Below are 24812 nucleotides of genomic sequence, written 5' to 3' on the forward strand. Positions count from 1 at the left end.
GATACGAGTTCGTCACTATGCCCACTTGACCACCACAGACGCTGTAACTGCATATTTTTTAAATTTCCCACATTGCTACGAATAGTAATACCATAGTAATTTTGTAGTTTATCAGTTAATTTACCTTTACTACTCAGTCCTTTCATGGTTTTCTTCAGTTAACTCAAACGTGCACCAACCATCTTCTGAACATGGCCAATGCATTCCAATTTAGGAATGTTAGTTTTGTGTTAAGGAAGGAAACTATTCATCCACTTTCCAACACATGCCAATCATGTTAAATTCCTCAGAGAAATGTGTATATGTGGTTCAGTAGTAAAGTGGAACCTTGATAACTCAACACTCTTATAGGATCGAGAAAATTGCCCACTTAAGCAGGTGTCAAGTTAGCAAGGTTTCCATTTTATCTCACCTTCAGTGATTTTTAAAAACTGTATGTATGTACCTGTTTATAATTATTGTGAATAGGCATCTTTAATTAGGCAGAGTAATCATATTTTGATTGTCTGAAGATCTTATAATGACGGACTCGCGATGCGAGGATCCGGGTTCGAACCCCACAGTGGTGGTCGGCTGAAGTTGGTTTTCTGTGGTTCCCAACTTCAAGGCGCAAATGCGAACCGATCTCCCCGTTAAAAAGTCTCGCCACAGAGAGCAACAGTCCTACAACGATAAATCATTCAATCATAACACTTCACTCATAGTTAGAAAAACTGGTGGCAGATGGCAGCACTACACATAACAAGCATTACAGAGAAACAACAAAAACTTCACGTCAAGTTTCACTACGCGTACACGCACATTACCGCATGTACCGATTCGTTGGGGGGTTCCGCGGGGGTGTGGGTGGGGTGCAGTAGTGGTGTAGTAGTAGTAGTAGGTAGGGCCTCCAAAAAATGGCTCGGGGATCCATGATGTTCTTAAGTCAGCCACCTCGTTGGGCAATTTGCCTGTTGTGGCGTTGTATTTGTATTTATCTTTTATCTCTGAATGAGCAGTACAATTGTCCAAAATAAGCAAAAACTTACTCTTTCTCATTTAAAGTGAGGTTGGTCTAGCTTTCCCAAACATCTCCTGCTCAAAAAGTTTCAGAAATCATTCACCCTACCCAAAGATGTGAGAGAATCTGACACATAATCAATTGTTGAATGAACATTGAAAAAAAATTTCTCGAAACTAATCAACAAATGAGCAATTTCTAGAAACTATGCAGAAAGAAAATATGAAGAGGAATGTGTGTGAAGTGCATGTATGGTTGTTAGTAGTGTTCCATCACTATGGATACATTGAAATATTATTTGCAACTATTTAAAATGATTTTAGGTTTTTGACTTTGCTGAAGTGAGGGAGTTATAAAAAGGAAGAAATTACATTTCTGTTGACGACATAGAACTCAGTGCTCATGAAGTGTGCTGATGGATTTAATCCATGAATTTCTCAAGTAAGTTGAACCTTCATTTTTAACTCTGTCATTTTTATGACACACACACAAAGCTTACAATATTCATTAATTTATCGATTTACCCACTTCCTCCATTCAAGATTAAAATGCTGAATGAAATGACCTTTCAGTGCTGACTTGGAAGTTGATCATCATGTATATTCATATGTAGCATGATCATATATGTGCATGTGAAATGCTTTTGATGATACTGTGTACAAGTGTATCTAATAAATTTATTCATGAGTTGTAAATAGGTATTTTCTGTTTGTGATTGCAATTTTTAATTCTAAAAAATCTATGGATGTTACATTATTGCAGTGAATTTAACGCAACAAACAGTTGCATAGGAAATTCAAGTGTATTTTTAACAACTGGATGGAATAAATATCAAGTTAATTTATCCAAATTAGAGTTACAATTTATTTTTTGATTAGATGCAGCTGAAAAAACAAAATAAACAGTTCTAAATAACTTTATTCTAATAACTTGTGTGTAAATACATTATAACAGATGTAATTACATAGTTGATAACTTGCTTGTTATGTTTCAGTACAGTGAGGATCCTACCTAAGAAACCTCTGGTGAATACATTTCCCTGAGTGAGAGATCACACTTCTCTCGAGAATATAGTTTTTCCAACTGACCTGCTGATATTGCAAGGGCGCAATTGTACGTAGCATTTGTTCAGGAATATGACACATAAATCCGAATGGCTTTAACATTGACATTAAATTCATGGAATTGGAAAATGTTCAACATCCCACCCCGATGATTGAACATAACTGCTGTGTCAATCTCTAAGTGGTTATGCTATGCAGCATGCGTTACATTTTTTTAATGAATATAATTTAGGTGTCTTTGATTCCCTTGGGTTTTTACCTAAGAGGATATATACATCTCTTATTAATTTCCTCATACTTCTTTAAGGTTTTTATATCATAAATGAAACTCAACATTCTGATTTTTAAAAAAATCCGAGTAAAACTAACAATCATGTAGTAAAAAATTTCTATTCAAAAAAATTGAATCTAAACATTTAGTCACTTTCGTGGATATTTAATTTTTTTGTTACGTAATCATTTAAGGCCGGGAAATGTTTGAAAACGAATGTTTGCTAAGTATCTCACCCGCAAGGGTTAAAGAGATAAGCTGTTTAAAATTTAATGGAAATAAAAAAATATACATAATTTTCAGGAAAAAAAACTAATATGAGATATCTAATGAAAAATTTTTCTGAAAGAAACTACTTATTCAAATGAAACCTAAAAATTAACACGTAAGAGCAAATGCGCATGTAAAAAAAAATAAAAATGAGGGGGGGGGGGAAATACGCGCGAAATTAATGTAAATAAAGCAATTGTTGCACTAATGTAGAAAAAACATTGATTTTCGATACATATAGTTGTAGTTGTAAAATTTTTGCTTTACATTAATTGGTCAAACGATGAGCTGAGCCGAAGAACCGAACCGAAAGACCCGTTTCTTCTCCGCAACCAGTCACTTGATCCTAAGGAGCAGGGGAGAATGCATCTCGGGGAATTCTCCTTGAAACTCTCTGTTGAGCAGCTCCTTAAGTTAAGTACAAGCGCTGAGCAGGCGTTTTCTAAGGACAAGGGAAGAATCCGGCCCCTGTGTTGAAGTCCCCAGACATACCATTAGCTTTGCGACGAACCCGAAGAAGTATAAAACCTCCAGACAGGCTCAATTTGTGAAAGGGGGAGGAATATGATGTATCTCTATTATGATATATTGATTGTATCGATTATGTTGTCATCATAATTATTTACTATCATTTAGTTGCAAGTGTGTGGCAATACAATGTTTTGTTTACATTTTGTGGAGGAAAGATGTTCAGTTAAAAAACTGACGCGGCACGTCTTGATTCTGTCTCGTCCATATATTTGTCATTCTTTGTTTCTAAATCCAAATATACCACAAAAATGAAAAATCAAGAGATTGAAATTATTTTCTGTTATAGGCAGGTTTCCATTTTATAGAGATGCACATAAAAATATATGCAGTGATTTATTTCTATCGTTTGCAAACTTGTTTTGAGAACATCACCCTAATTTCTATAACAAATTAGTATTAAACAAGAGACAGGCATATTATTTGAATTTTTTCATGTTTGTGGTTCCAAATAACTATACCTTCAAAATTTCATATGTAATGTGCTAATAGTTGAACTTCAACATAAAACATTCTCCTGAATAGCAATAGAATGAACTTTTGTCGAAAATGAAATTTTTTTTAATGCAGTGAAATCTCTCGATATAACGGTATTCTGCAGACCAAGAAAAAATATAGTTTTAGAAGGATTATCGTTATCAGGGTTTCCCCTAAATGAGAATTTCTGCCCGCCTATTCTCTGGAAATTTTTATGATTTCCTGTTCCCGAAATCGCGAGAATTCAGGAAAAATACTGTTGCAACACAGTATTACTCTTGCAATGGAATATAATTTTTTTTTTAAACAATGGGAAATATTGTTGAAAAATGAATTAATTTTTTCTAGGATTGCTTGGACAAGAAATAGAGAAAAGAAAGATATATGGGAGAGCTTCCAGTTTCCAATTCTTAAAACTGTACAAGTGTTGTGTCTACTATAACATCCCAGCACTGAAAGAACTGTGGTGTCTCACGCAGACGACCCCCCAAGAGTCGGGTCAACGACCTCGAGTGTGTCACGTGATCCCGGGTACTGGAGACGACCGTCTGGAAAACAGCAGAGCAGAGAGTCACTGCACACGAAAGCGTGAGGTTCAAAAATTTCTATGTCTGCCTTCCTTTTAATTAACCCAGATTATCATGTTTGTGTCGTCGTAATAAATGTTTATTAAGAAGCTGTGGCTCTGTGTGGTGACTCCGCAGTGGTGACCAGCGACGTTTAGGAACATTAACCATCAAAAAAAGTCCATCTTCATTGAAGATTTAATCTCATGCATTTTCGGAAATTTTCTTCTTTCCGAGCCTCCATTATGTCTGTGGTTACGACGATTCGATTCTTCCCTCAAACAGGCCCCTGAAGAACAGACCCCTCTCGCCCACGCATCATCGTCTGCTATTCTTCTCTTCTGGTGTGTGACCTCCTCCTCCTCTCTCTCGTCTTCTCTTCTTTTTTTCTCTCTCTCGTTGGAGCTGAGCGATGGCGGAAGAAAATGCTCAAGTTTCGAGGATTGGACTTCGATTACCTCCGTTTTGGAAATCCAATGTCCAACTATGGATGCAACAGTGCTTTTCAACTCAGTGGAATCACTAACGATGACACGAAGTATGCAGCCTTGGTCTCTTCCTTGGACGGAGAATGCTTGTCTTTCGTCTCGGATCTGATATTAAATCCTCCGGCAATCAACCGCTATCAAGCCTTGTCGGATCACCTCATAAAGGAGTTCGCCGCGACGGAACATCAAAAAGTCAAGGAACTTTTTAACGAGCTACAGCTGGGTGATCAAAAGCCAAGTCAACTGCTGCGAAAGATGAAAGAACTCTCCGGCAACAAAGTCACTGACGAGTTCTTGCGCACCTTGTGGATGCAACGCTTACCGCAAAATATTCAAGCAGTGTTATCGGTTTCCAGTGAACCATTAGATCAACTTGCTGTCCTAGCCGACAAAGTGGCTGACGTCACTACCCAAAATTACGTGTGTCGAATCCAGCCATCGTCGTCATCTCAAATGCAGTCGACTCCAGATCGAACCGATTCGACATCAGCCATCGAAACGCTCACCAAACAAGTAGCAGAGCTAACGGCTACAGTGAATCGACTCTCTAGAGGGAGGTATCGTAATAGCTCCCAACAGCGACGAGCTAGGTGTTCAACATCTCTTTCAAGTCGAGCACAGGATATCTGCTTCTATCACAACAAGTTCGGTGAGAAAGCCCGCTACTGCCGTCAGCCATGTAAATTCCAGAAAAAAAACGACGACCTTCCATCATCGCTGGTATGATGGAATCGGGCAACAAATCCAGCAGGCTCTTCGTGAGTGACAGAGTTACGGGTGACCGTTTCCTTGTTGACTCTGGCAGTGAAGTTTCTGTTATCCCGCCTAAAAAAAATTCGTCAGCACTACATCCAAGTTTCCATTTGTTCGCCGCAAAGTGTGTGGTGTCTCACGCAGACGACCCCCCAAGAGTCGGGTCAACGACCTCGAGTGTGTCACGTGATCCCGGGTACTGGAGACGACCGTCTGGAAAACAGCAGAGCAGAGAGTCACTGCACACGAAAGCGTGAGGTTCAAAAATTTCTATGTCTGCCTTCCTTTTAATTAACCCAGATTATCATGTTTGTGTCGTCGTAATAAATGTTTATTAAGAAGCTGTGGCTCTGTGTGGTGACTCCGCAGAACTATGCAAAGAGCCTGACCTAAAGCCCTTTTTCCTCTTCCATTTTATGACCCTGTTTGAGGAATGCCACAGATGAATACGAGGTAAGATCTGAAAAGCATTATTGCCTATATATGATTACTGTCTTTGATGATTTCTTTGATTAATTTTACTTTCCTGTCCACACCACAATCACAGACTATTTCGCAATCGTAAGTAGAGAGACCAAAAATGTGAAGAAAACGAGGATTCCTAGGGATTCCTTATTTCCCTGATATAACACCTTGTTTTTTAAGCAATCATCCTGACAAAAAGATCAGTACGGAATGAAAATAGGCACACAAAGATCTGTAGCAGAACACCCAGTGAAAGAAGAGTGATTCTGGTATTTTTCATTTTCTTTTAAGTGGGGTGATCTTTGTCTGCTTTTTAAATGCTGAAAACACTATCATACAAGTGGGAGAATAATTTACAACTCTCAAACGTTTGTAGAGAGGGAGGGAGAAGAGTGCTGTCTTTGAGTATATTTTAGAGAGAACTACACTTTTTAAAGGGGGTTAACCAATAGTCTTTAAAAGGCCAAAAATCAACATTGTTAAAATTTTTTATCACGACTTGAGATTGCATGGAACAACAAGTCAAAGCCTTTGAGGAGGGGCTTAATATCCCAGGAGTGAATATGATGCAAGGTGAAAATTAAGGGAATTAATATTCAAAAACAAAATCTGGAGTAAATTCTCTAATTTATTCCTAATTATTAATTATAAATTCTGTTATTTTGTGCAAAAAACATATGATCAATTAGTTTTATCAAAGAGGCGTGAGTAACAATTTGATCAGCATACTTATGAAATTATTACTGCGGAAAGCAAATGTGAAATTAAAGCTATAAAGAAGGTAGGATATATATGTATTTTTTCTTTGCTCAGTCTGAATTTCTATATGGCAAAGGCACCATGTCACGAAAGTGAAATTTTACAGAACAGGTGTTTAAAGATTTCTTTTAGTACAGTATGCCTCTCTATGAAGCTTGTTTGTTTTAATATATGTTATTTATTGAAAGAGGATTGTGTCCCTATATGTGTAGTGACACGAAAACACCACAAATTAATAGCGTTGTGTTAATATTGACGAAAGCAGACATATATAGTGCCCATTATTTCTGACGTACAGGTTTGGAATATTCAAAATAAGAAAAAAAGGTAAAATGTCATTTGATAATTTTAAGAAAATTAGAAAAAAATTCTCCCCCAAAGAAATTTTTAATTGCTAACCTTGAAAAAACATTTTGAATCAATAGAAGAGGTATTTATATCAAAGTATCCAACTATGTTTAAAATCTCATTTTGGAAGAAAAAAAATTTTTTTTTTTTGAAAGCCAATTTTTTGTGATTCTTAATCAGGCTTTGTTTTGTTTTAATGACGCTTAGAACCAAAGTTGCATGCATTTATATCAAGTTGCGTTTTTACATCAAGTAATCTGTGAAGGGAAATTTTAAAGGCATTTTATGAAAAGAATGTTATTTCTGACATTTTAATTGAATTTGAAACACGATTAAAAACACATTTGAAAGACCTGTTTACTGTATCATTGCAAAATTTTAATATTATACTTTGGTTTATAACCGTTAACAATAAATAGCAAAATCTAAGGTGTATTAAATGTATTTGTCTAATTGCAATGTAACAATACATGATAAGTGGCAATTAAAAAAAATTCCCACATCAATTGAGGGAAATGAAACTTTCCTTGGACGGATCATGCTGATCCCTTGGGAATACGTGAGAAGGAAAAAAAAAACTTTTGCCAACATTTGGGATTCGAGTTGGGAAATGAAAACTGCGTGTAATTGAAGTTATAGGGTGCATAAATGAAATATTTTAACATTAAAAAGTATATAGAATAATTGAGGTCAAACCTCAATGTCATTTAAATGAGAAAGTTTTATAAATTTAGAATCGTGTGTAAAAACCAGGGTTGTCAAATTTGCTCCCCAGGTAGATACCCATTTTTCCCTTGGACTGGGTTTTTTTTAACCTAAAACCGTTTTTTTTGGGGGAAAATTGTTTTCGAAATGTTGCTTTCAGGTTAAAGTTTTATTTTAAGGTTAGTTTATATATTCCAAAAAATTATTAATAGTGCAGTGTTTAGAATATGTAAATTTTGAGGTATTTTTAAAAGGTTTTAAACAAAATAATTTCTTGGAATCACAAACACTTTTTTTTTTTTTAATTCCACCTTTTTTTATGTACGCATTTAGGTGCGAGATTCACATATTAAAATGTTACAAGAAACCACAAACAAAGTGTAACTGTGAAGATATATAATATATGTATTATACCTAATATGTAATATACATATTCAAAGAAATTATTGCTTATTTATAATACACAATAGTTTTTCACACACACAAATCCTTGTATAAATAAATTGAAGCCTCTGTGAAGAAATAAACCAATGTATGTAAACTGAATTTTCATTCAAAAAATATTTACATGTTTGCATTACATTTTTATACAGGTACATCAGACTTTCATAACTGAAATGTTGAGAGACAAAAATAACATTATCTCATAACGAAAATAAAATAACTTTGTGAGATTCTTGAATTGAACATTGGTAACGAGCACCTTCAAGTGAAACAGAACAAAAAGTATATTTTTCTCCAAAAATAAGACTTAACCCGAAAATAAAGCTTAGCTTGATTTTTCAAGATGCTCATAATATGAGCCCGACCCGAAAATTGGCCTGTTAAAATTGTCAGGTAGATGAAGGCATTCTGTAGGTCTGCTGCTCTACATGACGGGTTGTCTTGTATAAAGTGATATTAATATACAACAATGTTATTGACATTTGTATTTAATGATAATTCGGGTTATTTGGTAGTTTAAGTTGCCAAAAATGGCTAATTTGGACAAGTGAAAAACACCTCCAGAATAATGAATCCTCTGAATGACTGCTATCTCCTCCTCTTAACCAGATCATTTTTTAATTATTACTGCTCCTTTAAAAATATTTCTGAATTTAATTTAATGAAGTAGGGATATTCTTTAACAGTGGAGAATTCAAGAAAAAGAGAAGCATGTGACTTCAGCTCCTGAAAGTTTGGGTTCGATTTTAAAAAAACTTTATGGTTTTGGTTGCATAGCTAAAGGTTTTATTTTTGGCGGATCAGGACACATTTGAATACATTTTCTGCAGGGTTTGAAAAATTTGGAGAAACGAAAATTCAGGCACCATTTTCATTTCTCCAAATTTTCATTATCCGAGTTCATTTATTTTACCACAATCTTCTTGCTGCAGTTCTGCATACAACTCAAGGTTCAGATATAATTATGCAGAAGTGAGTGCGTTTGTGTCTGAACAATGATTCCCTTGTTGTATGATCAATTTTGTTAATCAAATACATAATTTAACGTGCACCAAAAATGTGTATTTAGACATAATATAAGATGTACACATGAAGGGTGTACATACATGTTTAAATTAGATATTTTGAGGTTTTGGGAAATAGAAAGTTCAATTTTTTTCAAGAAAGCCAGGTTTTTTACAACCCTAGTATAAATGGGGTTCCAATGTAAATAACGTGATTTCCCGTTGCTGATTCCCAAAATCTCCGAAACGTCGGGAATTTGGAAACCCTAATCGTTATATTGAGAGGCGAAATTATCCTTACGTGTGATTAAATTTATGCTGCTGTCATCATCTTTTCTACATCACCACTGTTAATACCATCAGAAAATGCATTTTTATGTATTTATTTGCCACAAATAATCGTATAATTAATTTATTACAAAAGTTCACCAAGATGCATTGACCCTGTAAAAAAGTTTACCGCATTGCACTTCTGTGTCTTACACAGAAAGTAGCCATACCAATAACTTTAGTTTTCTGTGATTTTTTTAGTACAAAATATTGATATCAGATGCCTTCAGAAGAAGGAAAACTAAATTCAAAACAATTTTTAGGAAAATATAGAGAAATATCATTATAGCGGTTTCAAAAATTTCCTATAATTCTTATTATAGAGAGATTTATTGTAGTAAAGGGTACCCTGTTATATCAAGTGTCGTTGTAGCGATGTTTCAGTGGATTTGAAATAAAAATTTAGAAATTGCGTACCTTTTTAACATTGTAACACTCAAATTTTGTTTTTTTACGTCTATGAACTCCATTTACATGTTTAAATTGAATATGCATTTCTTGTTGCTGTGGTGGTCATCTTTACACTGAATGAAAATCTCTGCAGTAGCCAAAACAGTGTCGCTAAATTGCAAACAATAATCCAATTTCCCTTGCGTATTACTCTCCCAAAATTATGAAACTTTTTCCAAGAAATTGTGTTTTGGAACTAACACAAATGGACGACGGTCTTCGAACCCGGAATAACAATTTTCATCAAATAGTGTTTTCTAACAAAAGTCACCATTACCATCATAAATAAAATGCCAAACAAGCTTTTACTAAATTTCGAATAGTAAATCAGCTTCCTCTCAAGCTCGACCCTCAAAACCAGGCTAGATAGATAATAAACATTCATCGTTTTTCCAAGACGTGAAAGAGTTTGCATAACAAAAAAAAGATCGGAATGACTTAACTTTCCTCCTATTCAAAGGACATCCTCAACTTGCACTTGGCAAAAAATTCTTTCCATTTTAGCAGGTTTTGTATCTACAAATAGACTAAATATGCCTTCCGTCTCTGCTTTAGACAGTTCCTGTTTTAAGAAACCTCTTTATGATTGAAAAAGCATTAATTATTCGCAAGACTATATATTTGTTCCATTTAAGACAGGTTTCACTGTATATATAACTTTTTTTGGCGCCTCTAGTTATTTGGCACCGGTCGCACAGCCCTAAGACTGCCACTGTTCGCACCTCTTATCATTTGACTCTCAGTGTAATTGTACAGGTTGCGCTGCTCTAAGACCGCCACTGCACACAGCCTTTGCATCAATGTACCAGCTTCACCTGACAATAAAATAAGATAATTAAGTCTTGAATCTGTCTCAAACTTAGCATTTATTTTATGTTTGCCTGTGATGTTAACATATACATAAAGCAGCGGTTTCTCAACCTTTTTTGACTCGCGGAGCCCTTTTAAATAAAAAAATTCTATGGGGGATCCCCATAGGCCCATTTCTTAATTATTCATCAAAGTTACTAATTTATTTTTACTATTTGAAAAATATTTATAATTTTTTGAAATTTTACTGGTTTTTTTTTCATTTTCCTTGAGCGACCGCGGAGACCCTGGAGAGTGCACAAGGAGCCCCAAGGGCTCCTCGGAGCACCGGTTGAGAACCGCTGTCATAAAGTATGTTTGTAAGAACATTGATTGCTGTTACTCAATTCTGTCCACTTCTATGTTTTATTAATTGGCATCAAGGAGACCAGAACTTCCTGCTTGTGTCTGCAGTGAGCTTCGACGATACGATGCTGGATGATAACAAAAATTGTAAAATGAAGAATCATCTGATAAGTCATCACCGTAAGTTGCACTGATGTATGCAAATTATAAATTTGGCTATAATTTTTTTCATAGAAAAGTTTGTTTATTTTATATAAATCTTTAGCTATGATGATAATTAAGATTTTTCTCATTCTTCCCTTTTTATTTAGTATCTGACTTTTATCCCTCTTGATTATCATATAATATTTGTACTCTGATATTTCTATTTATGACTAGAAAGTCCTGAACCTTAGCAAAGATCATAAGAGGACATGAGCAACAAAGAGAGCTATTTGATGTCTAATGCCAAGGCACATCATCCACTGACAGGGCATCCTCAGAAATATTGTAATATCTGTGGAATGAGTAAGTTCTTATGTAGATTCAATGTCTCATGATTTTGTCAATGAATGTGATGGTGCTTTCAATTGTTAATTCTGGGAATATGTGAGAAGACAAATTTCCTTGCTGTGTGGCGATTACCTGTTTTTATATTGACTGTGCCTGTCATTATTTGATGGTGTAGCAAAATTCTCATAATGTGTGGATCTCCTCTGTTGTACCGTTTACAGTACATTCCCGGTTATTTTTTGTTACTCAACATAGAATTAACATTTGCGAATGGCAACAATGAAATACGCAATTTTCTTTCCACTAATAAGATTTATTACATTAAGTTTTTACATTTTTTTTAGAACTTTTAACCTGTTAAAGGAGTAAACATAAATACAACAATTTTTTAGAGTTCTTAACTTCAGTAAATATTACACATTAATTGATTATCTCTAACCGATCTGTCAGTTTCTCATCGTTTCCAGAGACGTTTCCATCTCAACGTCTCTTTTCTTCAACAGCACGAGTATCACCGGCGCGTGTCCCAGGTTTATGGTGACATCAGCTCAGCCCTACTGTCGTGAGCGATATTTCCTTTCTTCACGTGAAATGTATACAACCAGATTTTCGGACAGGTGATGGGTCTGTGTCCTGGCAAGACGTCTAGCACTCCATCAGGCTCATGCTATTTGAATATGGCTGACAGGAACAAGAGCCTGAGGTGGCCCTAAGCCACTATATCTGAACTCGATTAGATAGTGATATGACAAAAACATGGAGATTGAAGGGTGCTACCCAGCACACACCTATTCGGGGCGAAACGCCTTAATGACTAGATAGTTTTATGTGTAATTTTTGTCTTTCTCAGCACACTGGCGAACTTTAAAGGGAATCTTCCCATACCAAGATCCAATCAGACAGCAGGATCAGTAGCCTGTAAAAACTCAGCCTATTTGAACAGTAAAACTCATTTGCATATCATACGGAATAAAACGCTGTTTCAACTTTTGACGTGGAAATTGGCAACATAGAAGGAATAAACATTGAAGACCTGGCCAGGGTCTGCAACACTAAGCCTATTGCACATTGATTTTTATCATGCAGCTATTAACCGTAAAGTGTGGTCAGCGGCCCACAGATGGCATGAAGATAAAAACATTGCACATTTTTCTTGTATAATTATATTGCAAAACATTTATCACAATTTAATATTGCACGATAATGTTTTCATATTCTTTATACAGAGTTAGATGACAACTCTGCGAGATCCCCACCAGCGATACACTGGACCCTAAGATCGGGAGAGGAAGGCAATATGACAAGCTCCAGGATCCCCCACACGAGTGTAAGTGAAATTTATGTGGGGCATCGGTAGCCCGACCACTGGTCCCGTTCTCGTCCGACAGCCAGGAGACCCTACCCCCTGACTGCCAGACTTAGCGAACATAACTGGCCCGAGCTGGAATGCCAACGAGTACCTCGGGTGGTTTCTGGTAACTGAGAGGTTCCTGAGGCCTAAACTAGAATTAAGAATTAATTTGAAATTAAAGACTTTGTGAAGGATCCTAGGTCGTCATGTTACACTGTGTCCAATTCATTCCAGCGCCAAGCCTTGCTTTGTATTTTTCAATACTTCCATCATGTTTGTACTTCAACTTTAGTACCTGCTTACAGCCAATCAGCTTTTTGCCTCTTGGTCTTTCAATGATTTGCCATACTTTTTCATGAATTAAAGCATCATTTTCATTGTTCATGTGATGTTTCCATTGCGGCCGACGTGGCCCCATTAAATCTTCAGAAACAGTAGGTTTATTCTCGGCGTCATCAACCAGCTGCACTGCTTCATTATCTCGAAGAGTTTTTGTTTGGTATTCTTTTTCATAGCCTTCCTCTTTTCGCCATTCCACCATACCTTGGACGACCCAGTGCTCATTTGGGATGCTGACTATGTTGGTTGATAACGCATATCTGACTTCAGTCATAATATATGACTTGTCAACAATCACACAATATAAATTTGTTTGCAAAATTCACGTAACGCACGAAACTACATCAACATGTATACACTGACTCGCAACAACTATATCTCCATTTTTCCTTCTTCTGGTCATTTGGCGCACATAATCTGCATAGAATTTTTTTCATTCATATTATCAACACACAAAAATGTTGACGATAGCTTGAAAGCTAACTTAATGTTGCGTGTTTTTGTCATGATTTGTCATTCAAAACTGGGTAGGTTTTCATTTCAAGTCAATAATATAAATTATCTCAATTATTTTAAAATGTATGGTAAATGTAGAAGAATCTACACAGAAAAATTTCTATCACCTGTTTGCAAACTGTTATCAAATAAATAAGAAAATTTATACTATCAAATAATAGGACAGCTGGAGAAATTGCGAAAAAATCTGGGCACTGCCAACAATTTTTAGTTGCTAAAACAAATTTTACCTGAAGAAAAAGGTCCAAAATATATTTTTTTTTTACTTTTTCAGTGACCTTCTTTCATGTTAGCAGATATACTGCTTATAGATTCCAAAATTTTAGGTGCCAATACCAATTTTTTAGTCATCATGGCGATCTGGCGCCTGGGATTTGTCCACCCCGTAATAGAATATCATAGACTGTTTGGTACACTCTTATATCTAGTCTGTTTTTATCTAAATAAAGTTGACATTTCATGATTAATATGAGAAATATATACACATATAAAAACCTTAATTGAAATGCTTTCATGAAAATGTCAAACTAACAAAACTAGGCAAGTTTACATTCCCATTTTTCATTCATATACATTATGTCGAAGGCAATTTGAAATGCGCTTTAAATGTAAAAGAATCTGATAGTGACAGTTTTAATCACTTATTTGATGTATGTGAGGATATTTCGAATGAATTGCTAGTTTATGTTGAAGACAAACAAAACAATATTTTTGTAAAAGAACAAATCCATTTGATTAAATATACTTGAACTCTACTTAACTGCTCTACATATTTTATAATTTTGTGTGTGTTCGCTTCTTCACTCAATATGTTCCCATGCATACAGATATTTATTAGTCGTTAACCTACAGTAATTCCTCATGCACAAACAAATTACTTGAACAATAATTTCTGATAATATTGTCAATCCTAGTGCAGAGCAATCTGATGATCAATCACTACTGTATGTAGAAGTTGATTACTTGAATGAATCAGACAAAAATTGAAGCTTCTAATAGATGAAATTAATCTCAAACTATTCCTTGATTTTAAGGGGGAGGTGCTACGAGAGTGCCACATATTTTGAATTGTGTCTGAAATAACTGAATCAACCAGAAAAATTGTGAAATTTCTTTATATTATCCCTATTTTGAAGAGGGGGCATCAAAGAATGTCAAATGTGTTTCAGTTGCAACGTTGAGAAAATTGTATGATGAATCAAGAAACACGAATATTGCCATACACTAACTTCCATATATTAAATGGGAATTTTTTTATAAGTTTTATTACTTTTTGTGCGAAAATTATTTCTAATATAATGTTTGTGGCAATTTTCTACAAATTTTATCAATTTTTTTGAGTAAATATTGAAGTTTTTGTAATTTAAAGTTGAGTGTTATGTTCTTTGCTTTATTTTGAAGTTATCAGTTCAACTATAAGAGCTGTTGAAAAAGTGATGTTAATATAAATTAGCATAAGATGAAATATAAATTTTTGTCTAGCTTTGCAAATAATTATTTTGTATGTATTTTTTAAATATTTTTCTGAACAGAATAAGAGAGGGGAAGATATTGCAAAATTTAATTTTTCTTTTTTCATGATTAAGGTAATAAGTTGGAATTAAGAGCAAATACTTTTTTTAATTGAAAAAAAAACATCAGTGCAAGCAACCGATTTCATCGTTTGTTTATATCATGAACTTCAGAAATCTGTAAAAGAAAATTGATTCAGTTGGCTTGAAAAGTAAGATATTATGAAGGAAGAAAAATGATCGTCCTCGCGATCAGCCTCCACTCCGTGACGTCATGACTCCAGTGTGGAGGCTTTCTTATCTATAGGGGGTGTTGTCTATATACCGTAAAATATAAGACATTGCTGGTTGTGGGCAAAATTCCTTTTTGCAGATGGAAAGGGAAATTGAGAGGGCTATATAAAATCTATTGAAGTGATTTCACGGGAGGGGGGGGGGAATATAATTTAACATGAACGAAAATGTCCAGTAAGTATCATTCAGGGAAGCATTGTTTAAAAAATGGTAATTCCTGGAGAATAATTGGATAGCAAATGATGAAAAATACAGAAATTTCCCATAAAATATGAGTAAATATGATTAACTTATGTTGGGGGTTTTTTTTTATTATGGCCATAAAAAAAAATTTGTATATAAAAGTATGTTTAATGGATTTTTTTACCCTTAAGTGGTTTTTAAAATTTTCCTAATCACATAACTGCCACAGTGGAAATTGCTAAACCTAGAAATTGCAACCTATTTTTGAGAAGAATATTTTTTTTCCTGATCTTGTTTGCTAAAAAATACTTTCTCCCAACAATAATAAAACAAGGGAAAAAACTGTTTTCTGTTATTTATGCTGTATAAAAATAATCGTATATAACCTCAAAGGGAAAGAGGAAAACATCCTTTCTCTCTACGTTCTGTTATTAGACTTTGAATCAAAGCTGACTCCGCCCGCTGGTAGTTGATTGACAGGATGAGGGGGAAGAAAAACATGTTATCAGGAAAAAAAACTTACAATAGTGTTTGGGCTTTGGTTTGCCGTTTTGAGAGAGCTTTAAGAAACAGACCTTGGGATTGTCGCTGTAAGGATTGAGTAAATTGCAGGGGTTTTGTAAGAAAGTTACACACATACACACAGGGTTTTTATTTTCTTTAGGGTAAGCAGGTCTGTTGTAAGTAAGAAGTCCTGTCAGTCAGCCAATCTTCTAGTGGTGAGGACACGCAGCAAGCTTGCTGTTGAAGCAATACCAGATATAGACTTATGTTGTCATCCATCTTGAACTTCTGGATCAAGCTCTGAAAATCTTTGCACGGGATCTTGCTGCTAATGGCCTGATCATTCTCATTCCTTCTGACTCTAGCTTCAATTCTCAGCTTCTCAAGCTTATGGTTCATCTTGTGTCTTTTATGCTGAGCTTCCATCTTGTCCTTCCAATACTGTGCTTTTATTTTTTTTCTTCATTGGTCTTTCTCCTTTCTAGTGATGATCATGTTCAACATTTCCTTGCGAACTTCTTTATTGTAGCACTTGCTCCCCAGCGTAGGTGCCAGAACCTGGCGACTGAGGCCATTTGAGCTCCCTCCCCAAAAAATTCATGAATATACAATGGAGCACGCCATTCCACCTCGTATGGGCTCAAGTCCTGTATATAAGAGATGGATGGCAATTTTCAGCCCCCTCCAATGTTTTCTTCATGTTGGCGCCTTAGCTCCCCAGTATCATTCTTTTCAAGTGTTATGACCTTGTGCTCCACCTGCACATTCAGACCCAACTCCTCCCCTAACAACTTTGAGTTGAGTCTCATCTTCAAGTATGGCATTGTACTCTGTAAGTTTGACTGCAACCACACAATTACTCTCTGCTTTTCTTCATGTCAGGGCAACACACAGCTTTGATTTCTATGAAGGACCATCTCACAATTCGATGTACCAGACGACTTGTTTTCCTTGAAGCTTGGAATGGTGCAACTGATCCTGTCAACTGCACCAGTAATATCACCTCTTCCCCTTTCATACAAAGGTCCCTTACAATAATATGATTTTATAGCAAAATCACTCGGGTAATACACACCTTCCAAAAAGAACAACACTTTATTCATTCACAAGACAAGCCATCTTGCATATGCTGAGCTGTAACTGGGATTTTTTAAATATGGGCAGATATCGTGTCGTGTGTATCGATACTTTTCTACCAAAACACCCTTTGGTAGGCCATAGGTTGTGGATCCCTGCTATATGGGCTCTTGTCGTTTGACCTGGGCGACTTTTGTTCTTGTTTTTAGCTATATTGTTTTTCTGTTCTGTTTCATAAATCTGCGGCACTGTGGCTAAGCTGGTCAAAGCGCCTGTTTAGTAAATAGGAGGTCGTGGGTTCGAATCCCACCAGTGCCTTGAATATGCAACAGAACATACTTTAGTTTCCCTTGTCTCTTGTTTAGTCCTCATTTGTGTAACTTTTTTTTATGGTTTTCATAGGAGCATCATGATAGGGTTGATTTATAGGGAAGTTCACCCACAAGAATCTCCATAATTTATTTTGTTTAGTCTAAAGTTACTCAAGACACATTATATATATAACCACTGTTTTAACCAAGACCACCCACTAGAAGTTTTAAACAGACATAGCTATCCATCTTGTTGTTCTTGTTAACAAGAAAAAACATACACACTTGATAATATCGGAATTGAAGTTGTAATTACATAAATAAAAGAATATTTTTTTACAACATGACTTCAGCGAACCATGTTATAAACAATGGCACACATGCAGGGCTTGTTTTATTAGTGATGTTAGTTTGTTGGAGTTCTGTTATGTAATTATCCAGGACCCTCATTTGGGGGGGGGGCTGGCTTTTGAAAATACATTAAAAATGGTATATATATATATATATATATATATATATATATATATATATATATATATATACATACATTAAGTACATGTGCTTTGCCCCCCCCCTCCCCCCCCCCCTCCGGAAAAAGTTGAAATGACGGCCCTGTAATTATCTATTTATAAGGTCGTGTAAATTTTTCTTTGCTCAAAAACAGGCAGCCTACCAAGCCACTGAGTCATCTGCGTTGCTTGTCCAGTAACTTACAATCCCATCTATGTATATTATTTGCAAGCTCAATAAATCACATGAGTGCAAGCCCATTCCAATCTTGTTCATTCTAGTTAGAGCCATCCAAAAGAATACACTAGATTTTCTGGGTTTGTACTGTACATTTTTTTTTCTGGGGTGAGGGGGTGTCATTTTTTACTGAAATAACAATAAAATCTCAGCCCAGTGCCCCCCACTTTGTCTACGCCATTGGTGCCATCACACTTCACATTCTTGAGCTCATATTCTGAAACACCTGTGTCTCGAATTTCATCTGCATTCGTTGATTTTTTGCTGCCGCTAGGGGCTTGTATACTGCCCAAGTTGTTTTATGACCATCCTGTGTATAATCCATACACATGGGGAGACTAGCAAGACTTGTACAAACCATGGGGTCGACTTCATTATTTTTTATTTATGAAATATGGAATTTATTAGAAAAGTAATGCAAGGAGCTTTTTTGAAAAGTTCTTGCTAAAGAACCTTCCCCCTTCCCTCAACACAACCACGAACAGCCTAATTTATGTTCTAGTATCTAAATCGATTGTTTTCTGTCTGAATCAAAATTGCTAGCTTGGGGTAAGCCATAAGTGTAAATAAGTACAAAGTATACAAATGGATGGATACCAAGCGAAGATAATTGGAAAGAAAAGTCACATTCCTCTGTGGGGAATCAAACTACCAACCTTGTACTTTCCGAGCGCGTGTTCTACCATTAAACTACAGAGGACTGACATTTTCTTTCCTAAGAACACTGTTCCTTTTAGCTGAACGGGACTGTGCAGTAGAGAGCGTACTAACTCAGCAGCAGCTCGTAATGAAATTAGCCTCCAGGTGGCGACATAGGTCAAAATGATGAACCTCTGTGCTAATTGTGCCGAATGTACATTGTATCCTGTATGTTCCCTATCGCTTCTAACATGCCACCTTTCCTTGAAATAGAATACCCGACACACTAAAAAAAAATCATTATTGCTATGAATTGGTCTTGAACTGTTTCATAATTCAACCTTTTCAATCTATTTTGTTTCTACTTCATGGTTTCTCCCTCCTGTCCTTTCACCGATAATTCTATTAAGTAATTCTTTTATGAATTCTGGCTGAAGTTACAGATGGGACGAATATGGTTAATTTTGGGGTGGAATATCAATTATTATTTTTTTAAAGCATTAAGATTATTAATAAAATTGGTTTTAGGTCCTTGCGCCAAAAAAATCAAAATCCAGTCCAATCCAAAATTTGTTTTAAAAGAAAATTAAGGATAGTTTTAAATGATTGAAATTGATCTAACATTAAAAACTGGCACACTGATTTAATATGATATTGGTCCACCAAATATTTTGTGGCTAAATACTGGCTTTTATTGAAATTCATTACAGTTTAAATAAAATTGGTACTTTTAGTTTTAAATTCAAAATAACATTAAGATAAGTTAAAACTATTGAAATTCAAACTATTGACTTTTATCAAACCATTTATTTTTTAATTAAATAATTAAAAACATTTCTGTGTCATGATATTGATAATCAAATTTAATAAATTGTATAGTACATCATACCTATTCTTTCTGATTCATGGTTTCTCACTGTTCTTTCACTCAGCGATGTTTCTTGGGTATCACCAAAAGCAGGATGAGAAGCTGGGGGGTGGGGGGGGGGAGAGGTTATGATTAAATTATTGTTGGAACAGGGTTGGCAAAATTTTTATGGAAAGGGGGTCGTGCTTAAAAAGGTTTCAGGACCACTGCTCTAAGGGCAAAAAAAAGTTAGCTGTTTTGTTAGCATAGTGTTGTGGATCAATTCCCTTGCAGACAGGCATCAGCAATGTTTTAGACATGTGGGTGCACATGTCTTAGGCCCTCTGCATATGGAGCGATTACTGGGCGAGCAAGTCAAGCGGGGAGTCGCGATCGATCGCGGCAAATTTCCAACGATACGGGTGATTACACGATTCATAAGATGGGCATCCGTTAATGGGCTGATTTTTTGCGCCAGCGAACTGGATGTTTTTTCGCCTTTGCACCCGTGCTCTTCCTACTTTCTCACCACTTCTTCCACCTGTTCTCTGCCTTGTAATTTTCTTATTTTGTCCAATAAATAAAAGTATCATTTCCTCGCGTATATTCTATTTTTCATTGTTAAATTATGGAAAGTTTTAGCGACGAGGAGGCTATGCTGTTTAATGCTGTTTTTTCCCAAATTTCCTCATTTTTTCGAATTTGCATATCTTGGTGAATATTGCACTTAGAAACGTAAAATTATTTTAAGTTGGCATCGGAAAAGACAGAGCAACAACTTCTCAATCGGGTTCTTTGGCACACTGGGACGGTATAAAAAGTTGTTTTTTTAATTTTATAGCTATACAACCCCTTACAACATGAATGACATATCTGAGTTGGACACGTGATTTGGATACTTTTTCTAGTTGGGTATGTCTCTAAGGTTAATGGCTCACCAGTAAAGTGTCATACGCCCTGTTACACATGCAGCCTCCATATACACGTAAAAAAATAGCTTGAGATGAAACACAGTCAACTCTCATTTTAACAAATACCATTATAATGGGAAAAATATGGCTTTAACGAAAACTTTTCTAATCCCTCGGATAGGTTTACCTAGGAACAATATAAAAATCTGGAATTCCATTGTAACGAAATTTTGTTATTACTGAGTGATTTCTCGGGTCTCTTGGAGTTCCGGTCTAATAGGGTTTGACCAAAGCGTATTAATAAAGGGTCTTTAATACGCTTTGGGTTTGACTGTATTTCCCCCAAAAAAAATCTGACATTTTTGCAGTAAAGTAATTGAACTTCGGTAATTTGATCTGAAAACAGTCCTTCTTATAATGATTAAGTCCTTTTTACTTTTATAAATTTAGGAAGGAAACAAAAGGAAGAAAGGGTAAGGGAGAAAAAGAAAAATGGCCAAGACGGGCTCGGTTGTGCGTAAATGCCTTGAAATTCCACTTGTGCGCATGGGGATTCGTGCCTCACTCTCAGTTTTATGACGAAATTTCACATTTATGAGACGTTTGACTACAGGCACGATTAATCTCTATATCTATAGCTTTCAATATTGAAGTATTTCATTTATACGAAGCACAATTTCAATTATTTGACATTTTCATTTTGATTCGAACTCCAAATCTTTGGCATTTACCCATGCTCAGTAGTCTATGTTCAGTATAAGAAGTATTGCTTTTATGTGGGCCTTGTTGTACCTATGAAAAAAACAAGGAATACTGTGGAAAGATCATATGGGGTGTGGAAAAGAAGATTCCTGTGTTTGTCCCTAGGCCTGCGCTGTACTTTGGAGAATGCAATGGCCATCATCTGTGCTACTAGTGTTCTTCACAACATAGCAAGGTCAATGGGGGACATAATTTTTGATGATGCTGATACCCACTTTGTGCAAAGGGAATCTGAGCACGAAACTATAGCGAACAATCAGCAAAGTATCTCTGGCAATGCAAAGAGAAATACTATTTTGTGCTATTTTTAATTACTTTTTTATTTACATATATTTTCACTGCATGTTTTTTTTATATGTGTATTTCATGTTATTGCCATGTTTTTTTTACATTATGTGTATTTCTTTGTTATTGTAATAGCTTTTTTTAGTCTCCTTGATGGTTTTTCACTGCATGGTTTTTTTTATTATGTGTGTTTCTTTGTTATTGCAATGTTTTTTCTTTTCATAGTCCCGTTTTCCTAGCATTTATATGTGTAATTTTTTAATCTCAAGTATAATTTCAAATCAGACCAACTTAGATTGCTGGTAAATATCGGGTACTGGTCAATTACAGTCAAACCTCATTAATAACTCACTTATGAGAGACCAAAAATATGACCTCTTAAACAGTATGATTCTTTAAACAAAGTAAGCCATGGCTGTGATGATTCCTGTCTAATTATTCTTGCAGAAAAAAAACAAATTTTAGTTACTCAAACGATTTCAGTCATGAAAACAGATAATAGAGTTTTCCATAATCATGTAGTGTGCGTATTGGCTACATTATTACGCATTTAGTAACAAAATAGTACTTTTTTTCAATTTTTAGAAAATTTTCAGGTTTCTCCGCATGTTTATGGAAACCAATGTAATGTCCCATTATATGGCAGTATTCACATCATAAATGAAAAAATATTTATGAGTTTTAAAAATGTGGAATTGTTAGTTTATGTTAGTTAGTCTAGCTATCAATGTTTCAGCAGGGAGTAATCAGGGCTGGACTAATCTGTTGAGGCACACATGTGGGTTTTTTTTTTTCAAATTCTCACCAGATACTGGCACATAGAATGCTGATTCGATCATGTATTATTTTCAATTACATACCTGCTGGTCATGTAAATTGTGTGGAGATTTGTCCAGCCATGATTGACATTTGGCAATAACAGTAAAAAAAAAAATTTAAAAACCACATACCACTTCATTTCGCAGGGTTTCATTCACTCCCACTTCATCCACAGTCGTTAAAGGCACTGCAAAGGAGCATAAATGTTAGTTTTGAAAGAAATTTCAGCTACGTTTCAGTTGTAAACAAAAGCCAAATTTGTATGAAAAAGTTCTTACCTTCTAAAATTTGATGATCCATGTACTAATGATCACTGTCTCTAGTGTTGACCATAGCACTTTTACAAGCGCCTATGGTCAGCACCCTCTCCTGCAATGGTGTAACGATGTCTGCTTTCGCTACACCACCTCCAGTTTGGAATTTTTCAGCCCTGTCAGCTGCCACAGCTTTCACAGCATTTTTTTTTCATATTTTGGTAGAGGTCTTTCAGTTGTTTGCTCGTCCTAACTTCGACCCCAGTGGTGCTATTGAATTGTTCTGTGAGCAGCTCCCAAGTTTCCTGCTTTTGCTGGTTGAAAACCACATTTGTCTTCTTGTTTTCTACTACGTGAGCGTACTCACCAACCAAGCTCAGCAGCAATTCCTTTTCGAAAGAGCTGAAATTTTTTCTTGATTTCAACATTATTTCAGCGTTGAAAGCACTTGCGTGAAAAAGAAGAAAAATAAAGCACGTGTGTGTAGCCAAAAAAGCACGTGAATGTGTGATGAGCGGAAAAGAAAAAAAAAATTTAAAAAGATTTCTTTTTATCACGTGATTTGCTCTGGCGAATCAGCATAGAGTAATCATCATCGTCAGTTACCCATAAGTTCATTAACCTACTAGTGGCTAAAAATCCGACATTCCCTAGTGAACTCGACCAATCACAGAGGAGCGGAAATGAGTTACTCTCGAACCGTAAATTTAGCGGCATAAACACTGTAAGAGAATTGTAAACAACAGATTGAAACCTTCCGAGCTGGTGAGAAGTTGAAATAGTTCCAGAAGGAAGTGGTTGGGCCGTAACTATAGACCGTTCAAGTATTACTTAAGCAAAATTTTATGGATTTTTACCTCTCCCCCAACCCCACTTGTCAGCAAAATCAAGTAAACTGGACCAAAACCTTCTAGATTAGTACCGTTATTAACCAAGGAGGCTTCGGTTGCCCTCCCCATTCTCGAGAGATACGCGGGTGGGGGATATAACAATATATTGTATAATGTGTACCCCCCTCGTGACCTCCAAGAGATAAAATTTGAATTTAAAAATTTAAATTCAAATAATTTTAATGAAATATCGTATAAAAATATCTACTGTTTTCATTAATTTCTGTAAATTTAAAATGTTTTTTGAAAGCTTGTGATGAGAGGAAATATTTTACCCTTCCCCCTTTAAAGGTAGGTCCTGTGTAAGCCCCCCCCCCCCCCGGCCCCTCTTTACTTCTCTTGTTGATCTGAAGCAACCTAGTAGAATAGATCGGGATTTCAGGACATTGCACTGCTGAGGTGAGCACCTGTACCAATCAACAAAACAACCATCAATTGCCATTGCTCTTTATAATATTTTACTAACATCTTTTGGCAGAAAAAATAAAAAAATAACTTTTTGATTCCTTAATAGTGCATGTACATTTTGAATGCTCAGAAGAGCATCGATCAAGTTGGTTTCAAAACCCCTTTCATCTAAACAATAACAACCACCCCTTTCATCTTCAATGCATGGTTTGCTGAGCTGTTTACTAATATGTGTAGCATATCTAAGTGCCCTGTGAGTTTCATTTCAATAAAATGTCAAATGTGGTCAAAATCTGGTCCAATTACTGATGCATCATTTTCCAAATCACACATCAATGCTTTGATTAAAAGGATGAAAAATGATTCTATTAAAAATCTATATCAGTGTGATGAATGCTCAATTAACAGAAAATTTTTGATAATTATGTCTTTATTAGTATGAGATACTGTATTAGATTTGGTTGGAAACGAGGACAGGACTGGTCTGGAACCCTGGGTGCTCAACCAGAAGGGGCGCCAAATTCACTCTTTAACTGCTTCCTCTACATGCTAGGGGCACCAAAATTCCAGCTTGCCCTGGGTGGCAAAGTATCTA

The 24812-nt window shown here is 35.7% G+C and overlaps 1 protein-coding gene and 1 non-coding gene across 6 annotated transcripts in view; both read left to right on the plus strand.

The window, feature by feature from the left end:
* Nucleotides 1–24812, plus strand: part of LOC149072490 (uncharacterized) — a 77037-nt gene that overhangs the window by 38265 nt on the left and 13960 nt on the right. For 3 of the 5 annotated variants that reach the window (XM_089246764.1, XM_089246767.1, XM_089246768.1), the window contains 3 exons: nucleotides 1324–1441; nucleotides 3959–11257; nucleotides 11456–11584. In XM_089246764.1, the coding sequence (XP_089102890.1) occupies nucleotides 4602–5390 (789 nt within the window). In that variant the 5' untranslated portion in view covers nucleotides 1324–1441; nucleotides 3959–4601 and the 3' untranslated portion in view covers nucleotides 5391–11257; nucleotides 11456–11584. The remainder of the gene's footprint in view (nucleotides 1–1323; nucleotides 1442–3958; nucleotides 11258–11455; nucleotides 11585–24812) is intronic. The other 2 variants (XM_089246765.1, XM_089246766.1) reach the window with 2 other exon arrangements.
* Nucleotides 17589–17662, plus strand: TRNAT-AGU (transfer RNA threonine (anticodon AGU)). The gene has a single exon. It is a non-coding gene; the product is annotated as a tRNA-Thr (tRNA).

This window comes from Pholcus phalangioides, unplaced genomic scaffold (assembly GCF_987345545.1).
Source record: "Pholcus phalangioides strain wild (caught in Gottingen) unplaced genomic scaffold, Ppha-v1.0 ptg000017l_1, whole genome shotgun sequence".
In the NCBI taxonomy this organism is placed as follows: Eukaryota; Metazoa; Arthropoda; class Arachnida; order Araneae; family Pholcidae; genus Pholcus; species Pholcus phalangioides.